At 53.3% G+C, this 24,538-nt stretch overlaps 8 protein-coding genes across 8 annotated transcripts; 5 read left to right on the forward strand and 3 right to left on the reverse strand.

Moving 5' to 3' along the window:
* Positions 1-463: 463 nt before the first annotated feature.
* On the reverse strand, positions 464-1,852 carry COCCADRAFT_24018 (uncharacterized protein; the record flags this gene model as incomplete). Its single annotated transcript, XM_007711336.1, has 1 exon — positions 464-1,852. One exon carries the CDS (start codon positions 1,850-1,852, stop codon positions 464-466), a length of 1,389 nt encoding a protein of 462 aa, XP_007709526.1.
* An 831-nt stretch (positions 1,853-2,683) lies between these two features.
* On the forward strand, positions 2,684-4,562 carry COCCADRAFT_58447 (uncharacterized protein; the record flags this gene model as incomplete). Its single annotated transcript, XM_007711376.1, has 2 exons — positions 2,684-4,408; positions 4,473-4,562. Coding segments are annotated over 2 exons (1,815 nt in total), but the record flags the coding sequence as incomplete, so codon positions are not given.
* Positions 4,563-6,995: 2,433 nt separating this feature from the next.
* COCCADRAFT_34429 (uncharacterized protein) lies at positions 6,996-9,022 on the reverse strand (the record flags this gene model as incomplete). Its single annotated transcript, XM_007711347.1, has 5 exons — positions 6,996-7,363; positions 7,486-7,603; positions 7,661-7,778; positions 8,551-8,596; positions 8,668-9,022. The coding sequence occupies 5 exons, from the start codon at positions 9,020-9,022 to the stop codon at positions 6,996-6,998; spliced, it is 1,005 nt and encodes a 334-aa protein (XP_007709537.1).
* A 1,250-nt stretch (positions 9,023-10,272) lies between these two features.
* On the forward strand, positions 10,273-12,753 carry COCCADRAFT_88870 (uncharacterized protein; the record flags this gene model as incomplete). The annotated part of the gene is made up of 5 exons (XM_007711377.1): positions 10,273-10,653; positions 10,711-10,738; positions 10,803-11,485; positions 11,535-12,328; positions 12,387-12,753. 5 exons carry the CDS (start codon positions 10,273-10,275, stop codon positions 12,751-12,753), a joined length of 2,253 nt encoding a protein of 750 aa, XP_007709567.1.
* Positions 12,754-14,152: 1,399 nt separating this feature from the next.
* COCCADRAFT_2739 (uncharacterized protein) lies at positions 14,153-15,468 on the forward strand (the record flags this gene model as incomplete). The annotated part of the gene is made up of 6 exons (XM_007711325.1): positions 14,153-14,196; positions 14,281-14,353; positions 14,442-14,524; positions 14,573-15,170; positions 15,241-15,372; positions 15,436-15,468. The coding sequence occupies 6 exons, from the start codon at positions 14,153-14,155 to the stop codon at positions 15,466-15,468; spliced, it is 963 nt and encodes a 320-aa protein (XP_007709515.1).
* Positions 15,469-15,710: 242 nt separating this feature from the next.
* On the reverse strand, positions 15,711-16,319 carry COCCADRAFT_88969 (uncharacterized protein; the record flags this gene model as incomplete). The annotated part of the gene is made up of 1 exon (XM_007711378.1): positions 15,711-16,319. One exon carries the CDS (start codon positions 16,317-16,319, stop codon positions 15,711-15,713), a length of 609 nt encoding a protein of 202 aa, XP_007709568.1.
* Positions 16,320-17,064: 745 nt separating this feature from the next.
* COCCADRAFT_2741 (uncharacterized protein) lies at positions 17,065-18,076 on the forward strand (the record flags this gene model as incomplete). Its single annotated transcript, XM_007711326.1, has 2 exons — positions 17,065-17,754; positions 17,831-18,076. 2 exons carry the CDS (start codon positions 17,065-17,067, stop codon positions 18,074-18,076), a joined length of 936 nt encoding a protein of 311 aa, XP_007709516.1.
* A 2,306-nt stretch (positions 18,077-20,382) lies between these two features.
* Positions 20,383-21,495, forward strand: COCCADRAFT_34434 (uncharacterized protein; the record flags this gene model as incomplete). Its single annotated transcript, XM_007711348.1, has 7 exons — positions 20,383-20,467; positions 20,522-20,564; positions 20,631-20,695; positions 20,783-20,861; positions 20,934-20,954; positions 21,212-21,253; positions 21,456-21,495. 7 exons carry the CDS (start codon positions 20,383-20,385, stop codon positions 21,493-21,495), a joined length of 375 nt encoding a protein of 124 aa, XP_007709538.1.
* Between the last annotated feature and the right edge of the window lie 3,043 nt (positions 21,496-24,538).

Consider the following 24,538-nt stretch of genomic DNA (forward strand, 5'->3'; position numbering starts at 1 on the left):
TCAAGAGAGCAAGACGTGCGATATCTAGGTTGCCGTCCAAATCCTTGTACCGGACGAGGCCATGCAATAGGGTCTAGAAATCTGATAAGAACTCTCAAGGGAGTGCAAAGATGATGTACATATGTAAGTGTCGAACAATTCGAGGGCAAGGCAATATGTTAGAGTTAGTGACTGATCAAGTGAAGTTTAAAAGCAAGAGGTCCTTCTGTTGAAGTTTGTGTCCTCATATGCGGGTTTGCCACGAGCATAGCTTACGGAGTGGCTACGGGTCTCTTTGTCCGCATCACAGTCAGACTGACGCTTGGCCTCGCAGTAGGTCACATCCAACATACTTGTATCATAATCATTTCCATGAGAAACTGGGGTATAATGCAAAAAGAGAAGGGGAAGGAAGAGTGAGCAGCGCACAGGGCCGGGTTCGATATCTGTGTGGCTGCAGAGATGGATCACGGGTTGAGAGAGACTAGTGGTCGTCGTCATCGAATTGGGAGGGCTGCAACTTGTCCAAGTACTTGGTCACTTGGGTGAGTCTCAGGTTGATGCTGGAAAGAAGTGGAGCCTGCACTTTAGCGCCGTTTGCTGCAGCCCGCTCGAAGCAAGCGTGGGCTTCCTTGAGCTCTCTGCGAGCATTGGACAAACGCTGGATTCTGTTTGAAACGGGCATGTTGCTGCTTGCGCTGATTCGTGCAGGAAATTCAGCATCCCAGTCTTCGTCGACGTCGAGTGTCCCGAGTGCAAGGTCGCTGATCCACAGGGCAACGTTGGCACGCAGTTGGAGAAGATTGGCCTGTCTGTCAAAGGGCGGTGATGAAATGACTTGGTCAAGACGCTCAGCAATCTCGATAGCCTGGGCCAGCTCGTCTGTACGGATTGCCTCTTCCTTTGCGCCAGAGTCATCCGGCCTTCCGGAAGCAGCACTGTCAACTGACATGCTCCTCGACGTTACGGATCGGTTGGCGAGTTCGTCCTGCAGCTGCATCTTTGCACGCTTGCTCTTTTCGCGTACCTCGTAGATCCACAACGAGAACATGGGTGGATAGAAGATGCGCTCGTCGACGGCATGTGGCTGGGTTTTCCGGGTTGGGTGCTGGACGATGAGGCGCTCGTAGTAATTTCGAGCCAGTTCGAAACCCTCTGGGGAGAAAAGGCTAGTTTGATGAGCAGGCTGGGGTGTGTCGTGGGAGTCTGGGCGTGGCGTTTGCGGGTTGCGTCGAAGAAGAATCTCGGCGCCGACACCCCATCGGCCATGGTTGCGAGGGTCGACGTGGGTTCCACCGGCAACTTGGGTGCGCAAGATCATGCCCCAGGCCCGACTGGCGCGGTCATAGTCACCCTTGAGCAGACACGAATGCATTAATGTGGAGAGGTTGTCGAGATGGGACCTTTTGAGGCCATCGTGGGGGTCGTGGGCCAGCGGGTGCGTGGGAGCGGGGTCGACAGCGTATAGATGGACAGGTGGGTTGGCCATTTGCTGTTGGATTCTAGTGGACCCATGGGGCTTTTTGAGAGTGCTGGCAGGCGCATGGGGGAAGGGTGGTGGAGGCACGTTGTGTGCGCGGTCGGGCAATAGGCCTGCGACACGCAGCTGGGCTTTTTCCGGGGCGGGCGAGACGGCGGTGGACGATTGGCCTGTGGTGCATGGATGTGCTTGCGGGAAGGGTGCTGGTGCTGGTGTGGATGGTGCTTCTTCGTCCTGGCCGTGAAAAAGGTCGGAATCAGAGTCGGAGCTGGCGCGGGCGGACGAGTCGGCGGGGTTCCTTTTGGAGGGTGCTTTTGCGGGTCTTTGGCAATGGACAGCGCGCAGGGAGACGGGCACGGTGTGCTGGTCGCGCAGGTGGGTGGTGAAGTACATATTGCATGGGTGTCTGTGGTGGTGGTGTTTGTGTGGCGGTGGTGGTGGTGGTGGTGGTGCCAGGCGGGCGGCGACCGAGGCGGCGGGCGTAGGCGCGGACCCCCTGCCCGGCGACACTGCAGCCAGGTGTAGTGTAGCACTCTACTAGCAGCAGTCGGGTACGTGGACGCGGACGAGGCGGTGAGAGTGGGAGCAGGATACGACAGGACAGGACCAGGAGATTGTCGTTTCTTAGCAGCGTCAAGCTGTCGCGACCTGTTTCATGGCTGGCCCGCCCGGGCAGAGGCAGGCCTGGCGGATGGCCGCTAAGCTTCTTTCGGCATAGCCGGTCCTGGGGCTGCGCTGCGCCATACGACGGTGGCCGGTGGCCGGCCTGGCTGGACTGTCCGCCGGTCGGCGTGTCTGTCTGTCTGTCTGTTCGATCATCGTGACTGTCTGCCTGCCTCTCCGTCTGTCTGTCTGTCTGTCTGTCTGCGAAGGCCACCCTCCCCCATCTTCCCCCCCGCCCGATGCCCTCGCACAATGGGCCAGGCACACTCCAGAGGCGCGACTGACGCCCCAAACCGGTCCAGACGACGCCCGCGCTCGTGGGCGCCTGGCCTGCTTGCCTCGTCCTCGCCCTCGCTGCCGCCCGTCACCGACTTGGACACGACCACCACCATCCGCCCCAACGACCGCTCAAGAGCCCCCTCACCACCACCCCCGCCAGCTTCCTCCCATGCACGCTTCTCCCGCCGCCTGTCCTCCCACCTGGGCTGGCTCGATGCCCGCAACGAGCCCCCGCCAACGCACCGCGAGCCCCCGCCCTCCCGCTCGCGCTCGCGCTTGCATAGAGCGCGCTCCTCGCTCAGCTCCATGACGGGCCTGCTGCATGCCCGTCCTTCACTGCGCACTCGTGACACCGAGCCTGCCTTGCCATCCATATCCCCAGACGCTCCCTCGCGCTCCTCGCCCTCCCGTCCAGCCCTCCCGCACGCCGCCACCGACCGAGGGCTGGTCCTTCCACGTGTACAGGTCCCAGACCTGGGTTTGGACTTTGACCAGCTGCTCCGCTCAAACTCGCCCATCGACCGACCAGATGCCCACCGCCAGCGCCCGTTGGCTCCTCTGAGTCCGCTGCGGCGCGACGGACGCACCCTCGGCATCATTCCCTCGCAGCGCCGCATACGCAACATGATCGGCCACCAGCGCAGGAGACGCTCGCTCTGGCAGGAGGGCGAGACCATGGACAATGCACAGCAGTTGCGCCAGGGCGAGGATCAGGCAGATGTGCTGTCCAGGCTGCTCTCACTCGCCGCAGCCGCCACCGCAGCCTCGCTCGTGGGTGACGATAACCAGGCTGCCACTCGAGACGGCACTTTTGATACGTTTCTACAGTCGCTTCAAAACGGCAGCATAGCATCGGCATTGCGGGGCAATGAAGATGGTGCAGCTGGTGACACTCCTGGCGCAGGACAGGCGCCGCTCAACTTCTTCCGCATGTTTCGCTTTGGCACGGCTACTGATAGCACAAGAAGTGACAACGACGGGAGCCATGGCAGCGGTTCTGCAAATGGTGCATCGGAAGGCGAAGAAGAAGGTGAAGGCAGAATGGTGCCTATAATTATTGTAGGCATCAGGTCTATACAGCCAGGCAGCGGCACAGGACAAGATGACGCCAGCATACCGCCCTTTCTCGATGCCCTCTCCAGCTTTCCCACACCTCCTACCTCTCCAGGTGACGCAAACATCCTGCAGCCACCACAAAACGGCACTCGCTTCAGCCACCGCCGCCGGGCATCCATGGGCGGCTTCAACTTTCCCTCGAATCACGACGGTCCAAGGCACCACCGCGGAAATGCTCAAGAGCGCCCTCGCCCTTGGTCATCGCTCACAGACTCACCCCCGGGACCTCAACCTCCTCCATCGACACCAGCTACCACCATGAATCTGTCCGCCGGCCCCTCGGGCGCCACCACGCCAAATACGTCTACCTCGCCTCCATCGCCCATCCTCCAGTCAGCCACGCCATCTCGGCGAAACAGCTTTGTTCCAAGAGGTGCCGGATCCACTCTAGAGCCGACCGAAGAAGAACCGCAAACACAGCCGCGCAATGCACGACCCCGTCGCCTGAGCGAATCCGACTTTACACGATACGGATCTGGAGCGCCGCGGAGGAGAGGAGTGGTGGAGCCGGACAATAACCCCGGCGAGGGGTCACGGAGTTGGATCATCTATGTGCTGGGTGGCAGCTACCCGGAAAATCACCCCATCCTCACAACGCCCAGTCTATTCACCGACTCTCCGACGTACGAGGACATGATGCTCCTCTCATCAATACTAGGACCGGCAAAACCGCCTGTTGCAAGTGAGGAGGATGTGGCTTCGGCACCCGGGTTGCTCAGGATCCGGGCGAATGGCAACGTGCTGGTAGCCGAGGCAGTCGAGGGCGAGGAGACGATTGATCTCGTGCCTGGAGCGCGCTGTCTAGTGTGCCTGTGCGACTTTGAAGCGGATGAAGAGGCACGCAAGCTCATCAAGTGCGAACACATGTTTCACAAGATCTGCATTGACCAGGTATGTCTGACTTGGATGTCCCTTTGAATGTCTGGGGATAGAAGATGACTAATATGTTATATAGTGGCTGACTACAGGACGCAACTCGTGTCCGCTATGTCGCGGCGAGGGAGTCCACGAGACGGGCAAGGAGAGCGATGTCGAGCCTAGTGCTACTCCTTCCTCTCCTCCCTCTCCTCCACCGTCGTTGCCGCAAGCAACTGCATGATGGGCTAAAGATTTATTTCGTCTAGAGGACAACTTGCCCGAAATTGTGCTCCTTCTTTCTCTTCATGATATACACATAGAGAGGGAGGGAGTGCACGATTGCTCAGATTCTTGATATATACCCCCTTTTTTTATTTTCCATCTCTCCTTTTCTCATCGTTCTATCTCTATCTATCTCCGTCTGTTTCTTCCCTATCCTGTTAAACGGGGCATTGTCTCTATTTTCTCCAACATCTATATTCGGTCACGGATGTGGGGGTTGGATGGGATGTGAGACGTGAATTTTCTTTTTTTCTATCCACTTGCAAATTTTTTCCTGTCAGGGTTTCATATACGTTGGGAGTGTCATCTCTTTTCTTTTCTTTTTCCCTCTTTTCCCTTTTCGTCATCCTGACATATACGGACAAAGTGGAGTGAATGGAGTCTCTCTAGCTGTTTTTGCATGCGAGTTTTCAGAAAAATCTCGATTGTTGTTTATTTTGAACTGGCATTTTCTGGCATCATGGATGGGGCGTGGCATCTAACTGTATGGTCAAAGGGGAAATACATGGCGTGTGTAAGCTTTTTTGTCATCTCTCTTTTTTGGATTGTCTTTTCATGGAAATGGGTAAGGAGGCGCGGTGGTAGTGGTGGAGGGAGAGAGAAGAGAGAGGAACAGTGTTGGGAGTGTAGGGGGGGGGAGACATTTTCAAGCATGTGAAACGAATTTCCTTGCAAAGTTTCTGGTTTGCACCTTTAACGAAGCAACGGCCGGAGGGAGTGCTAGTAGCGAAGAGAAATGTCGAAAAAGTCCAGCACGGAAAGGATTCGAAAGCAATGTGTTGGAAGGAGGTGATGTGTTGTTGTTGTTGTTGTTGTTGTTGTTGTTGTTTTGGTCCCATAGTTAATGACTAGACTTGCCTATTGTGTCGTGCCATTCTATCTGCCCTCTTACCTTCCTGTCTCTTCACTCTTTACTACCTCCTGTATCAAACTCTCACAGCCCATACTTTTTTCCTTTACGATATTAAACAACACACTCCAACCACTAGTCCCGTACTTAACCTTAAATCCACCTTAGCCTCCCCCCCAAATCCCCCCTTCGCCTAAAAGAAAAGCTAAAGTAAATACTACGGACTACACATTCGTCCGTTCCGTCCATTTTACTCCTCTTTTTTTCTTTATTAAACACACACACCCGTCCATTTAGCCTCGCCTTTTCTCCATGTCCCGACTTCCGACTTCCGACCTTCAATCTCCGCGGAACACATATGCACACGTGGACTTTGTATTGCGCATTTGGGAATCGTAGTCTAAAAGGGTAGCAAAAGTCATGATTTAAGATGAAGGGGGGGGGATTCGTCGAGGAAAAAAAGGGGGAAATAATGGGGATGAACGATGCCGTTGATGATGCTGGTGCTGGCAATCGAGGTGTGCTCTACTATGTACACGGTGCAGGGAATGGCCGGGGGGGGGCATGACGTGGGGTTTTTGGTTTGGTGGGGTTGGGGGTTATTGGTGATCGGGGGCAAGGCATGGAGCAGGGAGAGAGAGATCGGAAAGCGCAAGTTCTGCGTTGACTCGCTGGAGATTTTTTTTGCACCAACCAAGGCGCGGCTGTATGTGTAGATTGGACTAGGGGAGGCATATCGGTGTGAAGTTTGTAGTGGGTGATATTAAAGCTGATGGGGAGTATACTGGCTGTAATATGGCCTAAGGCAGTGAAAGGTCCTTTTTTGGGGCGATTTGGCTTGGCTTTGTGCACTGGAGTTGTGCAGCTGGATGGGGCTTTGCTTGCACTTGTCGTGTCCTGCCCTGTCCTGCGTGCCTGTCCTGCGTGCCTGTCCTGCGTGCCTGCCTGATAATGTATAATGGTGAGTATATTACAATATCAGAGCCCTCATTCGCTGATCGGGTCTACTTGCGGCTTTTTTACTTACCCTTCGACTTGGACCATGTTCTCTTTTTTTTGGGCCCTGGTTTCTTGGCAAAAAGAGACAGGGCCTGTGTCGGTATAACGAAAGATACGTATACGAGTACGGTTTGCTTGATTCAGGGCTAGTGGGAAAGCTTGAAGTCTAATCTCCACCTTTTGGGATGATATCGACATAGCAATTCTATAAATCTAAACTAGTATAGTATATTCACATTCCATATATATAAATATATCTATCGGTACTACCAAAGGCACCGTCAGGACAGGTTGGGGCCGTGTCGGAAATTGCAAAAGGCTGGTTTGGGAAACAAGGACGTCAACAGAGGAGGGGGGGGCCGAATCCCATTGTCAATAGCAAAGGATTTTATGGCGAGGTTCCAAGAAGTGTGCCCTCTGGATGGCAAGCAGCAGCAGACAGGAAAAAAAAGGGCCTGGCCCTGGAGAGCCGCCATGTGGACTTTTTGGTCAGGGCTCTGGCCAGTCAGTTAGTTTGTTCGCAGAGACGGTCCGCGGGCGGCGACTTGGGTGAGTGAGACAAAGTGGAGAAGGGTCGATAGTGGCCATGGCACGGCAGATGGAATATGACGTTTGGTGCCCTGGGCAGCAGACATGTGATGGGCAGATGATGGTGTGCAGGACGACAGAAGGGGTCCTGCAGGAGACCCCAAAGGCCGGATGGTATTGTTTTTTCTCGGTGGCCAAGTTGCTTGTTTGTGGACCGGTGTAGGGAAGAGTGTGTGTGAAGTTGTGGGTGGTGCAGGTCCAAGCGCTTGGAGAGAGGGAAGGCACGATGGGCGAGAAGGGCTGACCCTGTCGACGACACGTGGGGCTGACTGAGTGTGCCGTAGCCGCGGAATTGGAGTGTTCCGACTTGTAACTAACTAACTAATAACCAACTATTCCATCCATCACACACCATTCACGCATTTACACTATGACATGCTCTCACACACACCGACACTGACGCGCTTCATGTGGCGACGCCATGCGCCCGCCTCTTGTGCCGCAGCAACCAGCACCATCAGCACCAGTCGCAGCAGGCTTCCAGGCTGGACCGGCCGGCCGCTCGGTCGCTGGGGTCATGCAAGATGGGCACCATCAGCACAGGGTGCTTGTCGAGCCCGTCAGACGCTGCACACTGACTGCATGCTGCAAATGACAATGCCGTGTCCATGATGCGTGGCGCACGGCACTCGACCACTCAGGGGGCAGCCGGAGCGGCCATTGCGGCATCCGCTGCCCCCGCCGCTTCGGGCCTAGCGCGTCAACGTGACATTGGACGTCTGCTCTCTCTTCAGTGTGTCGCTCTTTGTCCTTTGTTGGTAATCAGCCAGACCAGGCCCATGACGATATCTCTCACCCTAGCCTCCCCATGGTCTGACGACACTAACGAAGTATACTCGACGACCGATATACTCTATTCACGCTGCTCGCTGCTCCAGAGATTCTACTCGACTCGGCCCTGGCCTGCCGTGCAAATTGCACTAGCCGGACCAGAGTGGGCAATTCGGAATCCTCCTCATCATGCCACTTGCCTCCCGCCGCATGCCTACATACAGGTACATATGTACCTAGTTACTACGACTCTTCTATACAAATACACATACACACATACCAAGTCTCCCAAGCTGCACCACTTGCCAGTCTGACGGCCGTCACGGGACTGGGCTCCGGGCTAGAGTTCACGGCCATGTAAGCATGTATGTAATCATCATGTATGTACAGTATGTGGCAGGAAAAGCGCTGCGAGTGGCCAGTCGTTGGCAGTGCTGCCACCTTCTCGAAGCAGCCCTCCTTCTCCCGCCCGCGCGCGCCCTGGTTGAGTCAGGCCCGGTGGCTCCAATATCCACCCGTCTTTTTATAACCACGCACATTGATGAGGCTTGAAAGTCTAAAGCCCGTCCGCCGGGCAATTGCTCTGCACTGCATCGGCCCAATCCCCACTTCAGGCCAGCAGTGGGGGGGGGTCCACGCCAAAGGAAAAAGGGCCCATAGCATGCATTCCTCAGTAACCACTTACTTTACCTCCATGTACCATGCCTGTCCATACCCAACCACAGCCTTACCTACTAGTATACATACGGTCTATACGTACATATGTACATACATGTCTGCATTGGCATCTCGACCTACATACATACCCAGTCCATGTCCATCCACCCATCCCTCCTCCACCCAGCATCCATCCACACCCACTGTGACGACGACCTCGACCTGCAGCACGCGTCGCAATCGCCGCGACGCCACTCACCTACGGCTGACTTGAGCAACGGATGGCATGGGGAGGGGGCAGCTGGGAGAGGGGGGCCCTTTTGGTGCGGGCCCCACCATACCGCCCTCACCACGCTGATGGTGGGATTGGGACGGGGCTGGCGCATATCATGTCCGCCTTGGTGCTGTGTCGTGCCCTTGGCTCGATCCGTCTGCTGCAAAGGCGATCCTCGACCCTCCTTGGATTTGCAATTGCTCCATAGCACGCTCCATGGCTCCATGGCTTGATTACCCACGCCGCCCACCGCCCCGCCCACACTCCCTCCTCTAGCAGCAGCCAGCAGCCGTCACAGCAGCCGCGCGCTGCACGCCTAACAAAAAAATGCCCTGCTCTAGCCGTAGTCCATAGGCTGACAGGCGGGGATCAGCGTCGGGGATGTGTCAAAATGGGCCGCATCTGATGAACTGTACTTAGATGCTCTCTCGTACATGGGCCTACTTATTGCTCGGAGCGGGCAGACCCCTTGGCTGCTCCGCCGCTGGTTGCCCTGCTCTTCGATACCCTCCCCTGCCCTTCCCCCTCCCCCCCAGACTTGAGGTGGCTGCTGTCGGTGGGTGGACCTGTTCGCACGGCCTGGGACTGGCCCAGAGCGATCAGTCCTGGGATTCCAGTGCTGCGCGGAAAGCGGAAGCGTTTGCGTGCACGGCCCACAGCGGCCTGGAGACAGTGCAATGGGCTTGGGGCTTGCTTTTTCCCCTTCACTGCACCCCGGCTTCTCAGATGCGGACGTTTGATGAACCTCAGACTATCCCTTCCTGGACATACACCATTGCTTCTTCCCAGGACTAGACACACGCCTCTGCTCTCGCTCGGGCCGGCTCTCTCGTCTGCCTGTCTTCCTCTGTCCACCGACCTCGCCCTCTTTGCTCTAGCTCCGACCTCTCTCTGTCTCTTTTTCCCAATCTCTCATACCATCTTTCTCAGTTTTATCGCTCTTGCACAACCTTGAAGTTGCGCACCCCCCCTGCTGTGCTTCCTCTCTACCAATACTCATCACTTCCTCCCCCTGTTTATCTGCCCCCCACCACCACCACCATCCCCTCGCCGGCCCCCCCTTTTCTGCTCCTAGATCGGTACTGCATATGCCTCCATCGCCAGCTTTTTCTGGTGTCGCGCAGTCTACCTGGTCCCGTGTGTGGCCATCACTCAGGGTTACCGGAGACGTAGTTGAACCGCCTGTCCTAGCTGCTAGCTGGGGCCTGTACCCGCGCGCCCAAACCAGCCTGCATTAGACTAACCCACGGCTCCGGCAAGCTTGCTCCTACTTCTATATCCTTTCACTTTCCCGTACCTGACGCCCGAGCCATTGTCACACCCGTTGACACGGCGATCGACCTCGGACCCTTGCACCTGAATGACGTTGGTCCTCTTCCTGCAACCACTATCCTCACCAGTCTTCCATCATTGCCACCACCTTGTCTTGCACTCTTCCTCACTGCGCACTCTCTCCCCCCTCGTCCCTCACAAGACATGTCTGGATACTACCCCCCGCCAGGCCACAGTATCCCGCCCCAATACTACAACATCGACCACAACTCCATTCCCAACAATAACAACAACGGCAATAGCAACAACAACGTTCAGCATGCCCCGCAGACGATGATCCCACATGGCTCCTATCCCATGGCCATGCCAGACAACCCCTTCCAACCAGGAGCTCCCAGTCCCTTTGTGCAATACGAAAACATTGGCCAGCCTAGTTATCCTGATCAATATGATGATGCATCTGGCCCCATCGGCTCCGTCCATGCTGCCAACAGCCGCGCGCGTCGCCGACCGGCGCCTGGCGAGCAGGTAAAGCACCGCAGAACACGGAGCGGATGCTTTACCTGCAGGCAGCGTAGAGTCAAGGTATGTGGCCTTCTCTCTACTTGCTCCAAAATAGGCAGCGCGATTGACATGTAGCAGTGTGACGAAAACCACCCCGTGTGCGAGAGTGAGTGCTTGCTTCTGCCTCTGACTCGTTGAAACAGGGCTTGATTTCTGACAGCGTTCACCAGGGTGTCATAAGGGAGGTCGCGAATGCGTATATCCCGACTCACAATCCAGTCAGAAATCTACCCGCAGCGGCTCCAAGTCGGCAAAGTCCTCATCTGCCGACAACATTTCATCGCCCGAGGACCGTGAAGAAGATGCCAAGGAACGTCTGCCTTCCATAAGGGACGAAGATGAGGAAGAAGACTACGTCGACTATGACGACGACGACACGTCAAGAAGCCAAGAAAACCGCGACTCGTCTTACACTCCTGGCTCGTGCCTTGATCAGAGTGTCTCCCCATCGACCGAGGCCTCATCCACTGTCCCGCCCACTGTGCGACCATCACTGTCCCGGAAAGGAAGTGCGCAACCCGCGAAGCCCGTCCAGGGCTCGACCCGAGATCTCCAGTTCTATCTCAACTACTTCCGCAACCACATGAGTGTCCATCACTACTCCCTCAAGCGCGACACACGTGGCTGGCTCAAAGGTGATTTTATGCATTGGGTTATGAAATTTGAGCCTCTCAAATACGCCGTTGCGGGATATGCCGCGTATTTCCATACCCTGTCCCAGCCCGACGGTCGCATATCCACATTCCTCCAGTACTACAACGAGTCGGTCTCGCGCCTGCGGATGGCGATTGAGAAGAACAAGAAGCAGGGTCTTGCTACTTTCTTGACCATATTGCAACTGGCAAGCATAGAGGTAAGGACAACATTGTCGGACTGACGTCACTCTTCTAATAGGATACTAGGAAATGCTTGGTGACTGGGTCAACCTGATGGGCCACCAGAAAGCTGCATTTGACATGCTCACACGCCTCTTCACACCACAGAGCATCACAAAGTCGGATTTCCTGTCCAAGGTACTTCTTTGGTACATTCGATTTGATCTATTCGTTGGCTTCCAATCTGGCGGAGAGGCAACATTGGGCCGAGAATGGTACGAGGCTGCCCACGAATCATACGTCCAAAAGGTCAAGGAGAACCCAGACGACTTGGGTATGAAGTACGAAGAGCGCTTTGCGTATTCCCGGCTGGTAGCAAAGGATTCCAACGATCTTTTTGCAAGGACCGGTAAAGGACTGCTCAGTCCTCAGGAATTCATGACTCAATTGCCCGCGCTTCAAGAAAGAATGGAATCTTTACCGCAAGGCATTCCTCAGGTTTTACTGGATCCAAGCCACAAGGTTCACAGCATCCCTGGAACCCCGGATCCAGACGACATCACCAACCCTTACGAACCAGATGTCATTTGGGGTGGGCCATTGTGGACGACAAATTTCTTATACATGGACATATGGGGCCTCCAGTTCATGTACGCCATATCGTCGTCGATGGCGTTGAAGCAACCCATAGATCCCGAGTACAATAAACTGGCGTTTCGAGCAGTACAGATGTTTGAAGCCATGTGCGCTTATCCAGATGCGCCTCCAGGCGCCCTACTAGAGGCGCAAGTTAGCTTTGCAATTGCCGTCTTGTTTCTGCCTAAGGACCAAAAGACCATGCAGTGGATTCGTCGGACATTTACCAAGATTGAAGCATCAGGGTAAGCACACCTGCAAGGTAGTATGGTCGTGTGATTCATTATGCTTACATGGCTCTAGATACATCTACTCTGACGTTCTCCGTAACCGTATGCTTGAATCCATGGGGGCCCCGCCATCAGATTGGTGGCTCCCCGACGACGAAGGGTGCCCCCCTATCATTCGCTCAATCAAGGACTTTATCAAAGACCGCACACAGGCGCCAAAAGATCAAGTCTCCGAGGACTTGCGCGAGATGCGCGGCATTTTCAATTCCCTCACCATATCCGACTCGCCGACGTCTGACAATATGACGGTCACGAGTGCCGACGGCTTGGGCTCTGCATACGGCTCTCCGGATTGGCCATCGGGCTACGGAAGTGATCGGAAATCGTCCATCGCGGAGAGCTACTCGCCTGGCGTACCAAGGCAATACTCTGTACAGTAACGTGGCTTACTCGCATGAAGCTACCTGCGCTATGAAGACGCTTGCAATGAAGAAATTGGGAGGCGCATGTTCTGTTGGTACCAAAAGACGCTTATCGGTCTGCCCATGTCTCTTGATGCAACGCCTGTGTATATCACAATAGAGGACATGTTCTACCTGAAACACTCTACTCTTCTGGTCTTTCCGGAGTTGTACCGCCGGTGACGTCTCCCGAGAGGCGTCCTGTCACACACTGACTGGCAAGTGCAACTGGGCTTGCGTGGGTGAGACGCAATGGCTTGCCTTGGTATCACATCTCAGGGCCACGATCCCCCCCGGGAAGCTCACTACAGAAAAGGAAGAATGGAGCGAAAGCGGGGTCCACTTATGTGGTGTGACTGCTGCAGGTCATGCTGGGGCGCACGTTAGTTTTAACATCGGACGGCGATCGGGTGTTGGAGGTTCCCTACCTACCAGAATGCGAGTACGAAGAGGCCAAGCACCATGTACATGCATGGGCATGGACATAGACATGGAAAGTTTATTCACGGGCATGAGGAGGATGACTCGCGCGGCGGATGGCAGTATGCGCAGAATCTGGATGCAAGGGCTTAAGATGCCTCCACATGTGGTCGCCGTTTATGGAGTGCGAAGGGCTGTGAGGCATTTGCACGGCATCAGTAACCGTGAACAACCAAAAGCGGATTGATGAAGGATTCAAAGTCCCAAGCTTGCATGTGATGACTACTAATGACCCATGGCTTTGTGTTTCTAGGAATCCAGGACATCATTCATGGCGCAATTTCTCCTACTTCTTACATGGCATCGCATCCAGCTGCAGAGTGTTGATCGGAACTGCTTTTGGTCAGCAATGCAGTTTCAGGCATTTGCGTGCAGTTTACATGACTCCTGTATCACTCCCTGCTATAGGGTAGTGGTGGTGAGACAACCAGTGGGGCCGAATATGTATACGTTTCCCCTGTGGCGTGCTGATCTTTTATCGATGTGTCTTTTTTTTTTGAACAGGCATCTTTTAGCGGAACTCACAATAGCATGCCATGCTGAGTAGGGGATGGTCTTCTTTTTATGAAGCACATACGTACATGACGATAACCGAGTATACTCTTGTGAGAATAGTGTCAAGATTCAGATGAATACTTATTCAGATTCTCTGTCTGAAATTATACACATCCCAACCTATGTATCGAAGAAAAACACATGCATTGTAGAGGTATTTGTCCAGACAAAGGGTTGATATGGTCCCAAACAGGACTAGTGCAATGCAGGGTTCATGCGCCGCCCTGACAGCAACGGCGGCGGAGAACACATGAAAGTCGTAAGAGCACGACAACAGCCACGCCCCGCCCTCGACAACACCCACGAACAGAGTCTGGATATACCGTAACCCCGCTACACCGCAATGGAAAACCTTGGCAAGATTTCGGCGTTCGGAAAGAACATTTCGTACGTACAGCCCCGCGCCCCCCTCGCTGCTTACTTGCACCCCGGCACCAGATAGGAACACTTGGACTGACACGGTTGCTACAGCGCTACCTTTACCCCCTGGGCTGCCCGAACACAGCAATATGTCAAGGAGCAGGTTGGCAATGTCGAGGACAAGGTGCGCAGCCTCCCGATTGAGTTCTCGTAGCACCTCACAAGGGCATCCGCGCTGTAGCAAAGTGCACTATTAACACGGCTCATGACAGACTCAACTGCCCCCGGATTACATTGAGCTCGAGAAGCGAGTCGATGCGCTGAAAAAGGTGCACACGACTATGCTCCAGGTCACGTATGACGCCCCGTATCCCGCCCTAGAAACCATATCCTGACTGCCTAGTTCACAATACGCAAACGAAGCCTACGACTACCCAGCCAACATCCGCGAGTCCTTCAACGACCTCGGCCGAACCGTCGCAGAAAAGGTCAATCTACTCTCGAGTGCCACCTCCCCCGCCGAAGCCCAGGCAGCTCTTACTGCCCCTCCCTCCGCAAAGCCCCAGCCCAAGACTTTCAGCCATGCTGTTGCCCGCGCCGCCCTGAATGCCTCGCACATGCTCACCTCTGAGCAAACATCTTCAGGCGAGGACCCGCTCGCTACTGCCCTCGAGAAGTACGCCATTGCCAGTGAGAAGGTTGGCGAGGCACGTCTGGCGCAGGACGCTCAGATTCAGAGCCGCTTCTTGGCTGGGTGGAGTACCACGCTCAACACCAACATTCAGTTTGCCACACGTGCCCGCAAGGCTGTCGAAAACTCGCGACTGACACTTGATGCGACCAAGGCCAATGCCAGGGGACCTGCTTTTACTCTCCCTGGTCAACCCGCCAAGAAGGACAATCTTGATGATGATTTGACAGAGGAGGCAAGGGCAAAGATTGAGCAGGCCGAGGACGAGTTTGTTGGCCAGACTGAGGAGGCTGTTGGTGTGATGAAGAATGTAAGTTGTGAAGCTGTTTTGGTCTGAGATATACAAGTACTGACCTGTTTCTCTTTTTTCTTACAAACAGGTCCTCGACACTCCGGAACCACTCCGTAACCTTGCTGACCTCATTGCTGCCCAACTCGAGTACCACAAGAAGGCATACGAGATCCTATCTGAGTTGGCACCTGTTGTTGAGCAACTGCAGGTTGAACAGGAGGTGCGTAGACACCAGTCGTCTGACTTTTAAGTCCCCCCTTAGCTGACGCGTTGTGGTGATTAGGCCAGCTACCGTCGGGCTCGTGAGGAGTTGTAAAGTGATGTTGATTTAGGGGGTGTTGATGAGATTGGGGAGGGTGTGGAAGTTGGGGTATGGATATATACAGTGTGATGAAGGGGAGATTGTCTCGGTATTGGCTTTTGTCCAGAGCAGGATCTCATTGCCAACAGAGTATGGTTTAGTAGTCTTGGTCATGAATGAGTAGTCGTATTATGACTTTGGAATATTTTGCTTCTCTTCTTCAATTATTTACCAATGTTTTTTTTTACATGCTTGCTCTATTCAATAACCCCACTCTCATCCCTAAACCCAGCAGCCTGCCTCTTTGCAAACTCGCCCACCCCTCCTTCCTCTCCGCCCTCTTCCTCACCACCATTATCCTCGGGAATAAACCCCCTCATAAAATCCCTCACATACCCCTCCGGCACCCCACACCTGACGGCATCCTCAATCCCCCGATTCATCCTATACACGTACTCCTCCCTTGGCACCCCCTCTGTAACTCTCTTCCGATCAATATACACCAAAACCGACTTTTCCGTCTCGCTGGGCGGCCTTGTCACATCGATTTTGCGGTCCGAAGTGCCGGCCCAGAATGTACAAGGGAGGTGTTCTTTAGTGTAAGCGAGGGGTACGCCTTCGTTTTTGTCGAGGTGGTGTTCGTCGGTGGGTGTGAGGGAGAAGATGAGGCCGTAGACGTGATCGGAGGGTGTGGCTGAGACAATGTTGGCGTAGCCCCGTTCGTTGATGATCCATTTGTAGGCGTCGAGACGGGCGATGCCGAGGTAGGCGGACGAGGGGCAGCGCGTGGACATTTGGTGTAGCCAGAGGTTGGAGCCGTAGCCGAAGTAGAGGGTTGGGGGGGAGGAGGTGGCGGTGGTGGACATTTTGGGAGTGTTGGGCGATACTGCCTTTTTTTTTTTGACTTCTCCTCTATGAGAACCGTTGAATGTTTACGAGAATCCTGCTTATTCGAATAACTGGTGGATGCCACAGTTACAGGAAATGGGATGTATTTTTTTCCCCAATGGCAGCTTAGATTCATACACGAATTCTAGTATGATTCTCTTTTTTTTTGGTAGACTACTAGATGTGACGGCTGTAGCGTATACTCCGGCTCAAGGACCGGATTTTCACCAGGCACGCGGGGTCATCTATCAGAGTCTGGTTATGATTAGCCATGGATACATAGTACTGGCTCACAACTTCCTCGTATACCTTGAAACTTTGTTGTTGACTCGAAATATTTGGTACAACCATACCCCGGATTGCAACACGGTCACGATACATGAGTTGATGTGGCACGGTAGTTGGATACCTCGGGGCGATGTCAACCCACATGCCGAAGGAAACCGACGAATCGGCGTTGAAGGATTACACCACGCTCCTCTTCGCGACAGCCACCATATGCGGGAAGAGACGCGAGACACGGCTAGCAAGTACGCGGCTGTTTTGTAAAAAAAAAAAAACAGCTATATCAGGTCGTCTCTGTCACGTTGCATCATGTTGCGCAGTCTTTAGTCCGGTGGCGTTGATAGGAGAACGCTGTCTTTGTTTGGCGCAGCGTCGAGTCACATTTTACAATTTTCCCCAACCCCAAGAAAAGGTCAACAGCGAAGATATAAGCCCAACATGCCATACTCACATCACAGCCACTCTGGCCAGTTCTGTAGCCATGCAAAGGACACGCTCGAAGAGGTCATTCAGGCAGCCATAGCCAAAGGGTTCCATACCTTTGCGCTAACCGAGCATATACCCCGGCCAATCGAAGACTTCTACCCCGGAGAAGCTGAGTCGTACACGGTTGAGAGCCTTGCCAAGCTATTCGACGACTTCATTGTCGAAGCAAACCGGCTGAGAGAAAAGTACTCGAGCGAGATAGAGATTCTGATTGGCTTTGAATCAGAATGGATTCGTCCGTCGACCCTGGAGCTGATTCGGAGCGTCCGCGAAAAATATCCGTTTGACTTTTTCATGGGCTCTGTCCACCACGTGCATACGATTCCCATCGACTACGACCGCCAGACGTATGAGCAGGCTAGGGACAAGGCGGGCGGGACCGACGAGAGGTTGTTTGAGGATTATTTCGATTCTCAATGGGAGATGCTACAGGCGCTGCGGCCCTCCGTCGTCGGGCACCTCGACCTCATCCGTCTGCTGAGCGATCATCGCGACGATGGGTTCAAAGGCATGGCTGGTGTTTGGCAGAAGATTGAGCGCAACCTGGAATTCATTGCTTCATATGGCGGTCTGCTCGAACTCAACTCTGCCGGGTTACGCAAAGGTCTGGCCGAGCCGTATCCGTGCTTGCCAATATGTCAGGTCAGTCACACCGCCATCTGCCCGAGCTCGGCGGCGAGCTGAGCTTGAAACTGACTTGGGGGGGTTTCGTTTATAGATGTTCGTTCGGATGCGAGGCGGTTTCGTCATGTCTGACGACAGCCATGGAATCGATCATATTGGCACAAACTATGCGCGGCTCCTTGCCTTCATCCAGACTGTAGGGACTGACCGCATGCACTACATCGAGCGGGCCGAGCAGGGCAAAGGCACCACCACCACCACCACTACCACCAGCACTCGCGTTGCCAGCATTGCTCTGACCGACCTGGTGCAGTTGCCGTTTTGGGAAAAAGCAACGTGAAGTTGGCTTCGTCATGGGCCGACTTTTTGGTGCGCCGCTGACCAAGGGCGAGGGGGGGGGAGGGGTTCGCTTCTTGTGCTGAACGTTGCGGGTCTTAGGACCGGAGCAAATAGCCTTGCGGAATCTTGTGCAACGGTGGTTTTAGGGTAGTGGCTACGTTTACCAGCAATGCGTAACCTTTTGATTGGACATTGTTGGAGATGACAATCGTCGTCGGCTCGTATTTGGTGCCCTGGCTACAAGTAGTTTAGCAGCTATACTGTAGCTTGAGTTTGGCCACGTGCTTAATGTTCACGATGCTGCACTCCATATGCGTGGGGGTGATCATTTCTCCACGACTCAGCCGCCACTGCAAGCGTACCTCGTCTAGCCAATACAAACTGTGCATTGCTCCCGGACCGTATCGTTGGGCTCCCGACTCAGCGCACAGGGCTCAAGATCGTCTTGTCCGAAGGTTACAAGGCGGGCTGAACAAGGCCATGGCAAAGGCACGGTCGAAAAGACCACGTGTAATGGCTATGGCAATTGCTCCTCAGCCCCACGCCACCCGTGCCTCGTTTCTTTTTTTCTCTCGCCCTTCCAGGGATGTCAATTTCGCGTTTGCCGCGAGAAGCACGATAGCCCGCTGCTCCGCATTTGGCTGTCTTTTTCCAACGCCAGACGCTAGGAGTACAAAACATGATTGTTCCCCGGGGTGGGTCTAGCACCGCACGGCATCCGGCAGTGCTGCCGCTTCTACTGTGATTGGCAAATCTCCAGAGACATGCCACCCGCGAGATGATTAGGGTTTGTTGGGCCCCTTGGCTTTACGGTTTTCGACAAAGGGATTTTTTTTTTTGGGGGGGGGGACGGCACATGGGCGCGGGGGGTCAAATGCTAAACAATGATGACGAGACCCATTGTGTTCGTCACCACAGGCTGTGAGACATTCCAACGCTGGATTCATGAGGCCATGGGGGGGAGGTTGTTGCGTTAGTTATTGGACTAGTCTAGTATACGTAAGTAATACGGCCAGTCGCCCCGTGAAATGGACCGAAGATTGCTTTTTAGCAAACGGTCCTGCATTTTCCCTAAATCCATGTTTAGCCTTGTTCACTCTGAATCTACTAGAATACTACAAGACGGCCAGTTGCCTTGTCGGGCCTTGAGTAGTCAGGGGGACTCGCGTTGGTGCGGGTTTGGCTGCCGAATCACATCCTATACAAGTTGCGGTAGTAGCTTATTCGTCAATCACTTAGCCCTACGGCGTTTATATGCGCTTTTCCTTTTTGCTCACGTCGTGCGACTTTCTGGAGAGGTACAGTGTCGGCGTTTTTTTTCCTTGCGTATCCCTCCGTTCCTCCATGCGGGATTAAGGTTTTGGAGTCGTGCCGTGCATTCGTTTGTGACGAAGGGCGTCTTCGTGGTGACAGTCGACCGCACGTCGCTGCCTTTGAACAATTGTACGTAGCCTTGCACCCCCACTAAGGGTAACCCTTTGTCCCCACCCTTGCTTCCTTTTGCTCCCACCATCCTAATAGGTCACGTCCTCAAGATCCATTCCCTTATCCCACCATGGCCCAAAAATAATTTTCAATGTCTTGCTTTTTTTTTTGCCTTCCGCGTGGATGCAGGGTCAGCCGCCGCATCGCAGGGCAAACGGCCGTGTTGCAAAGCTGTCATGCTGCTCGGTAGTCGCGGGAAAAGTTGAGGAACGGGTACAACCATCGACCATGTTAGATGTGGAGCCCACATCGCGTGTCAGCTAGGATGTTGCAGATGACGAACGCATTCAAAGGGCTAGACCAACCTTACAAACTTCTGACATCCAAAACGGCTCGAGCGTCGGGTAGGATTCCCCGGGAGACAGTCAGGTTCTGATGGCGGCTGTGGTTCGTAGCCCACAATTATCTTCGAGCCGAAGCTGTGGAACGGATGCGTATGCGAAGGGGGGGCTAAAGGATATGCTCGACGGATCGGAGCAGGCCAATCTATCCCATAGCTGTCCTGCAAACCCCCGGACTGCTTTTTTTCTTGTCAAAGCAAAGACCATTCATTAAGCCTAAGCTTTTTTGCCAAAGCATACACGGAGCATCTTCCTTAAAGCACCACCACGCCTTGCGCCTGCTATTAAATCTTCCCCTTGTCCACTTCCTCACGCACTTTTTGTTTTCCGCACTCCTCTAGCTTCCTTTTTTTCTCTTCTCCATCATATCTGTCATAAACTTGACCAACGTTCGACTTTTTGTTCACGCTAGCATCCCGCCCGTTACAACATACTTGCGCCTCCAACGCCACACACAAGCATAGCACATTCTTTCTACACCATGGGCGTCGAGAAGATTGTTGCCAAACCAGGCAATGGAACAGACTTCCCCAAGAAGCACGACGAAATTTGCGTTGAATACACCGGTATTGCTGCTAGCATTCACACGTCAATGCCAAAATCTAACCAAAGGTTATTAGGATGGTTGTACGATGACGAGGCACCAGACAACAAGGGAACACAGTAAGTAGACTGGCAACGTGGACGCCTTCACATGGACTTGGAGCATCCTGCTAACCAAAATGCTAGATTCGACACATCAGTAGGCCGGGGCGATCTCACGACTCTAATCGGCGCAGGTCGAGTCATCCGAGGTATGCGCCTTGTAATCCCAACCAGCCCGCTCCATACATGCCAAATGGCAAATTGAGGTGTGCACGTCAACTGACTCCAACATGCAGGCTGGGACGAGGGTATCTTGGGGTCCGAGGATATTCCCCCCATGTCGTTGGGTGAGGTAGCAATCCTCAAAATCACATCGTAAGTAGCTTTTTTGCGGGTACACACCACTTGCATGTGTTTTTTTTTTGGCTAACACCATGTGTAATACAGTGATTATGCTTATGGCGCTCGGTAAGTCCGGTTTGTGAACTTCATACTTGATGGGCTCGACTGCGGGATCAACCCGAACGACCGGCCTCCCACGGCCGCAGAAGCGGCCGAACACATGCCACGAGGTTCGGAGTCCGGACAAATACTTCAACACTTTCGTTTTTTCTGTGTATCCCAAAATCAACATACCGCTGTAGCCGCCAGTATGGCTTGACTAGGATATCACCAGCCTCCAATTTTCTTGTCTCACGAGCGATCGCTAACTGTCCTGATCACAGTGGTTTTCCAGGACACATCCCCGCAGATGCAAAATTGATCTTGTAAGCACCCAATCTTTTTTTATTCTTTTATCATCTCCGGGAGAGTCTCCGCGTCCCCCAAAACGCCTATCTTCGTGGTGTGTCTGGCAACTGCGTTGTTCGCTTGACCAAACGCACAGCTCACCTTCCGTCCCTCTACCCATGTCACCCATTACGGCAGAATTGCTGGGGCATCGAATCAGACAAACTGACGAAATGACAGTGAAGTTGAACTCAAGTCCATCAACAGGAAAGGGGAATAGATCGCTGGTCCTCCTTTCCCCGATACAACGTTTTACGCCGCCCTTCTTCACCACTCTTGTTCGACATATACCCCGTTACTACCCGACCCATTTTTTTTTCGGCCTGCCATACCCTCAACCCATTGTAACCTTCTGGAACGACTCTAGCGCCCTCCTCTTGCATCATGTGCTTCGTGGGGAGGGGGTTGGAAGAGAAAGGAGCTTTTGCGCGCTTTATGCGGCAATCACGGCCAAAAAGGTTTTAATATCTGTTTTATTTTGTTTTGTTTTGTACACGATCATTTAACGCAAATATGCCTAATTCCTTGGCCCCCTCCCGGCTTAGGAGTTTTTGGTGATTGGATAAAAAGCAAAGCTCATCTCGTTCGGCAGGGTGTATAATGCTAAGCAAATTTCCATTGTAGATGGGGAGGGCTATGCATGCAAACATGGGGCTGCCTGCATGTATAGATTTGTTTCCAAGAGCAGCCCAGCGTTCTAGTTCTTGAGCCCTGATGGGTTTATGCATTTACTTACTGCGTAAATAGGCTAGACTTTCGCTTTCTTCATCCCATAATCTTGGTTTTTTGCAATATCCTTTTGGTCGGAAATTCTTCTTTTTTCCTGCTTCATTCTAGTATTAGCGCACATTGTATAGAGCACGATCTATGGCGGATGGTTTCCCGCACGTAGTCCCATCATTTTTTTTTGTTTCCAAATACCTGGAATCCAATAATGCTAGCACTGTCTCAGACTGTTCTACTCCATCTCTGTAACCGAAGTCCCCTAGGACCCCCAAGACTTACAGCCGGGGCCATATAAGAAAAAAGACTCAAAGGATTCCGCCCGTCTGGTATGCATGTAAGTGTAGGCTACGTCTGACGTCGAAATCTGACGGACGCTGATTCTCGGCTGAAACCAAGGCAACCGATATAATCCCATAACTATAGTGCACACCGACACTCCGTCATCTCGAGTCCTCACTGGTCGGGTGCTGCCGAATCTAACCACACAGTCTTACATCGGCATACCGAGGCTTGGCCTGGAGGACTCGGGAGCCCACACACGCTCCTGTTGGGTGGCGGTAGAGGCGGCTTGCGCATAATCCGGCAGTTATCCTGCTGTGTAACCGAAGCATTCAGCCTTGGCCCATAATATTTTATACTCGACTAACGCGGTATTCCCGCAACCTCGAAGGAGGACCGTTCGCCTAGTACCCGTCTGCCCCCCTCCCCCCCCCAGATGGCCAAAGTAGGCTGCCTATTTAATTGTGGCTTGCAGCAAAGCCCGCCAGACGAAGAATGCTCCTATTCGCTGCTTCTTTGCCCGATGCCGTGCATGTTGGGCTCAATGATAAACTTTTTTTTGGATGACGCTATTTACTTGTGCATCGCGATATCTCATGGAGGATCTGGCATATGTATCTCTAGAGTGTCAGCGTCATCATCATCAGTGTTGAATGTGACGCTCGTCTAGACTAACATATGACCCGGATGCATGAAGGAGCTGATGGGGCAACCAAGTATAATTGGTCCGTTTCAAAAGTGCATTATCAAAGTACCCATTTGCTCACCGGCTGCGGGCCGTTGCCGTTCCACACACCCACACACACACACACACACACACACACACTCACTCCTCTCTCTATCTTATGGCTTTTCCCGTCAGCATCGGGAACGGGGACGGCTCTCTAGTTCTTACATGACTTGCAAAGAAAGGAAACGAGCTCCGACAACAAAAAGCGGGATATGTTACGATATTCTGTTCTATTGCGGACACAGCTGCATAGACCACAAGCCTAGAACGTTTCTCTTATGCTCGAGCGGACTGGTCTCCACGCGGGAAGGATCTTCCACTGGGGCCAGAAAGTGGGTGAACAGGAGCGTACTGTTACGTAGTCATCCTTGGCCAAACCCGGCGTCTTGGAAATTTTTGTAACCCCATTTGCGAAAACATGACCCACCCGTCCAGCATATATATACATATTTTTTTTCTGTAGGATCGCCGAAGCGGTCGTTTAGAAATATATAACAAAAAAAAAGAGATCGGGTCAACCTGTCGCTTTCTTGCCCGAGTTCTGGACCGAAAATGTTTACTAAAAAGCGGTGGTATTGGGCCCATGCAAGGTGGAGCATAATGCAATGTGACATGCAATTGCGTGCATAGGAAAACGCGCACATGGGATAGTACTAATGAAATAAAAAAGAACCCCCATGTCGATTGCCTTTTCCTCGCGCGCGTCACCCAGCCAAACTTGAGTTCTGCTAGGATGTACCCACACGTGGTAGGATGGGCCAGGAAAAAAAAAACAGAGTTACAAGGTATACTTTGTGGGAACTTTAATGGTTTGTTCAAAAAGAGTGACGTTGGAGAGGGGGCGAGGGTTCGTGCTTTAGTCGAGCCAGGGCAAACTTGCATCACACGTCTTGCATGGGTCCCTCTACGCATACGCACACCCCTTTGGGATATTCATTTTCTCGTCCTTCTCAATCATGCCGCACTAACATCTATCTTCTGATCATGCGACTCCGCGGCCAACAAAAGGCATAAGCCCCTCCTCTTGTATATACGCCGAAGTTCCTAGATTTTTTTTGGTGGTCGCGGCCCAACCTCGTTTATCGATTTTTAAAGTAGCGTCGGTCGCATTTTCAACATTACTGGTCGTTGTTGGCCAGTGAGCGTCTGCTTGTCTACATGCAGTGGCGCGTATTTGTACCGTTTAATGCGCCGCCACGTACCTGGAGCCGCTCTGTCGGGCCAACCATGCGACCTTGTGGATGGTACAAGCAAGTAGCAGAGGCTAGATATGGTGGGTCGGTAAGCGCGGTAACAGCCCTCGAGTCAACAACTTTTGTAGACTATCTCATATGACGGCTCGTGTGTATGGAGCTTTGCTAGCGTTGACTCACGACGACATCGTAGACGGAGATCCTCATTCTTCTCTTCTGGCGACGTAAGCTCTTCAAGGGAACAATCGAGATGGAAATGAATCCTGCGATGGGATCCTCTTTCTAGTTAGTCTCGAATAGTTCCCCAACCGATATGTGGGATTGAAGATCGCGTG

This window comes from Bipolaris zeicola (genome assembly GCF_000523435.1).
Source record: "Bipolaris zeicola 26-R-13 unplaced genomic scaffold scaffold_28, whole genome shotgun sequence".
Lineage (NCBI taxonomy): Eukaryota > Fungi > Ascomycota > Dothideomycetes > Pleosporales > Pleosporaceae > Bipolaris > Bipolaris zeicola.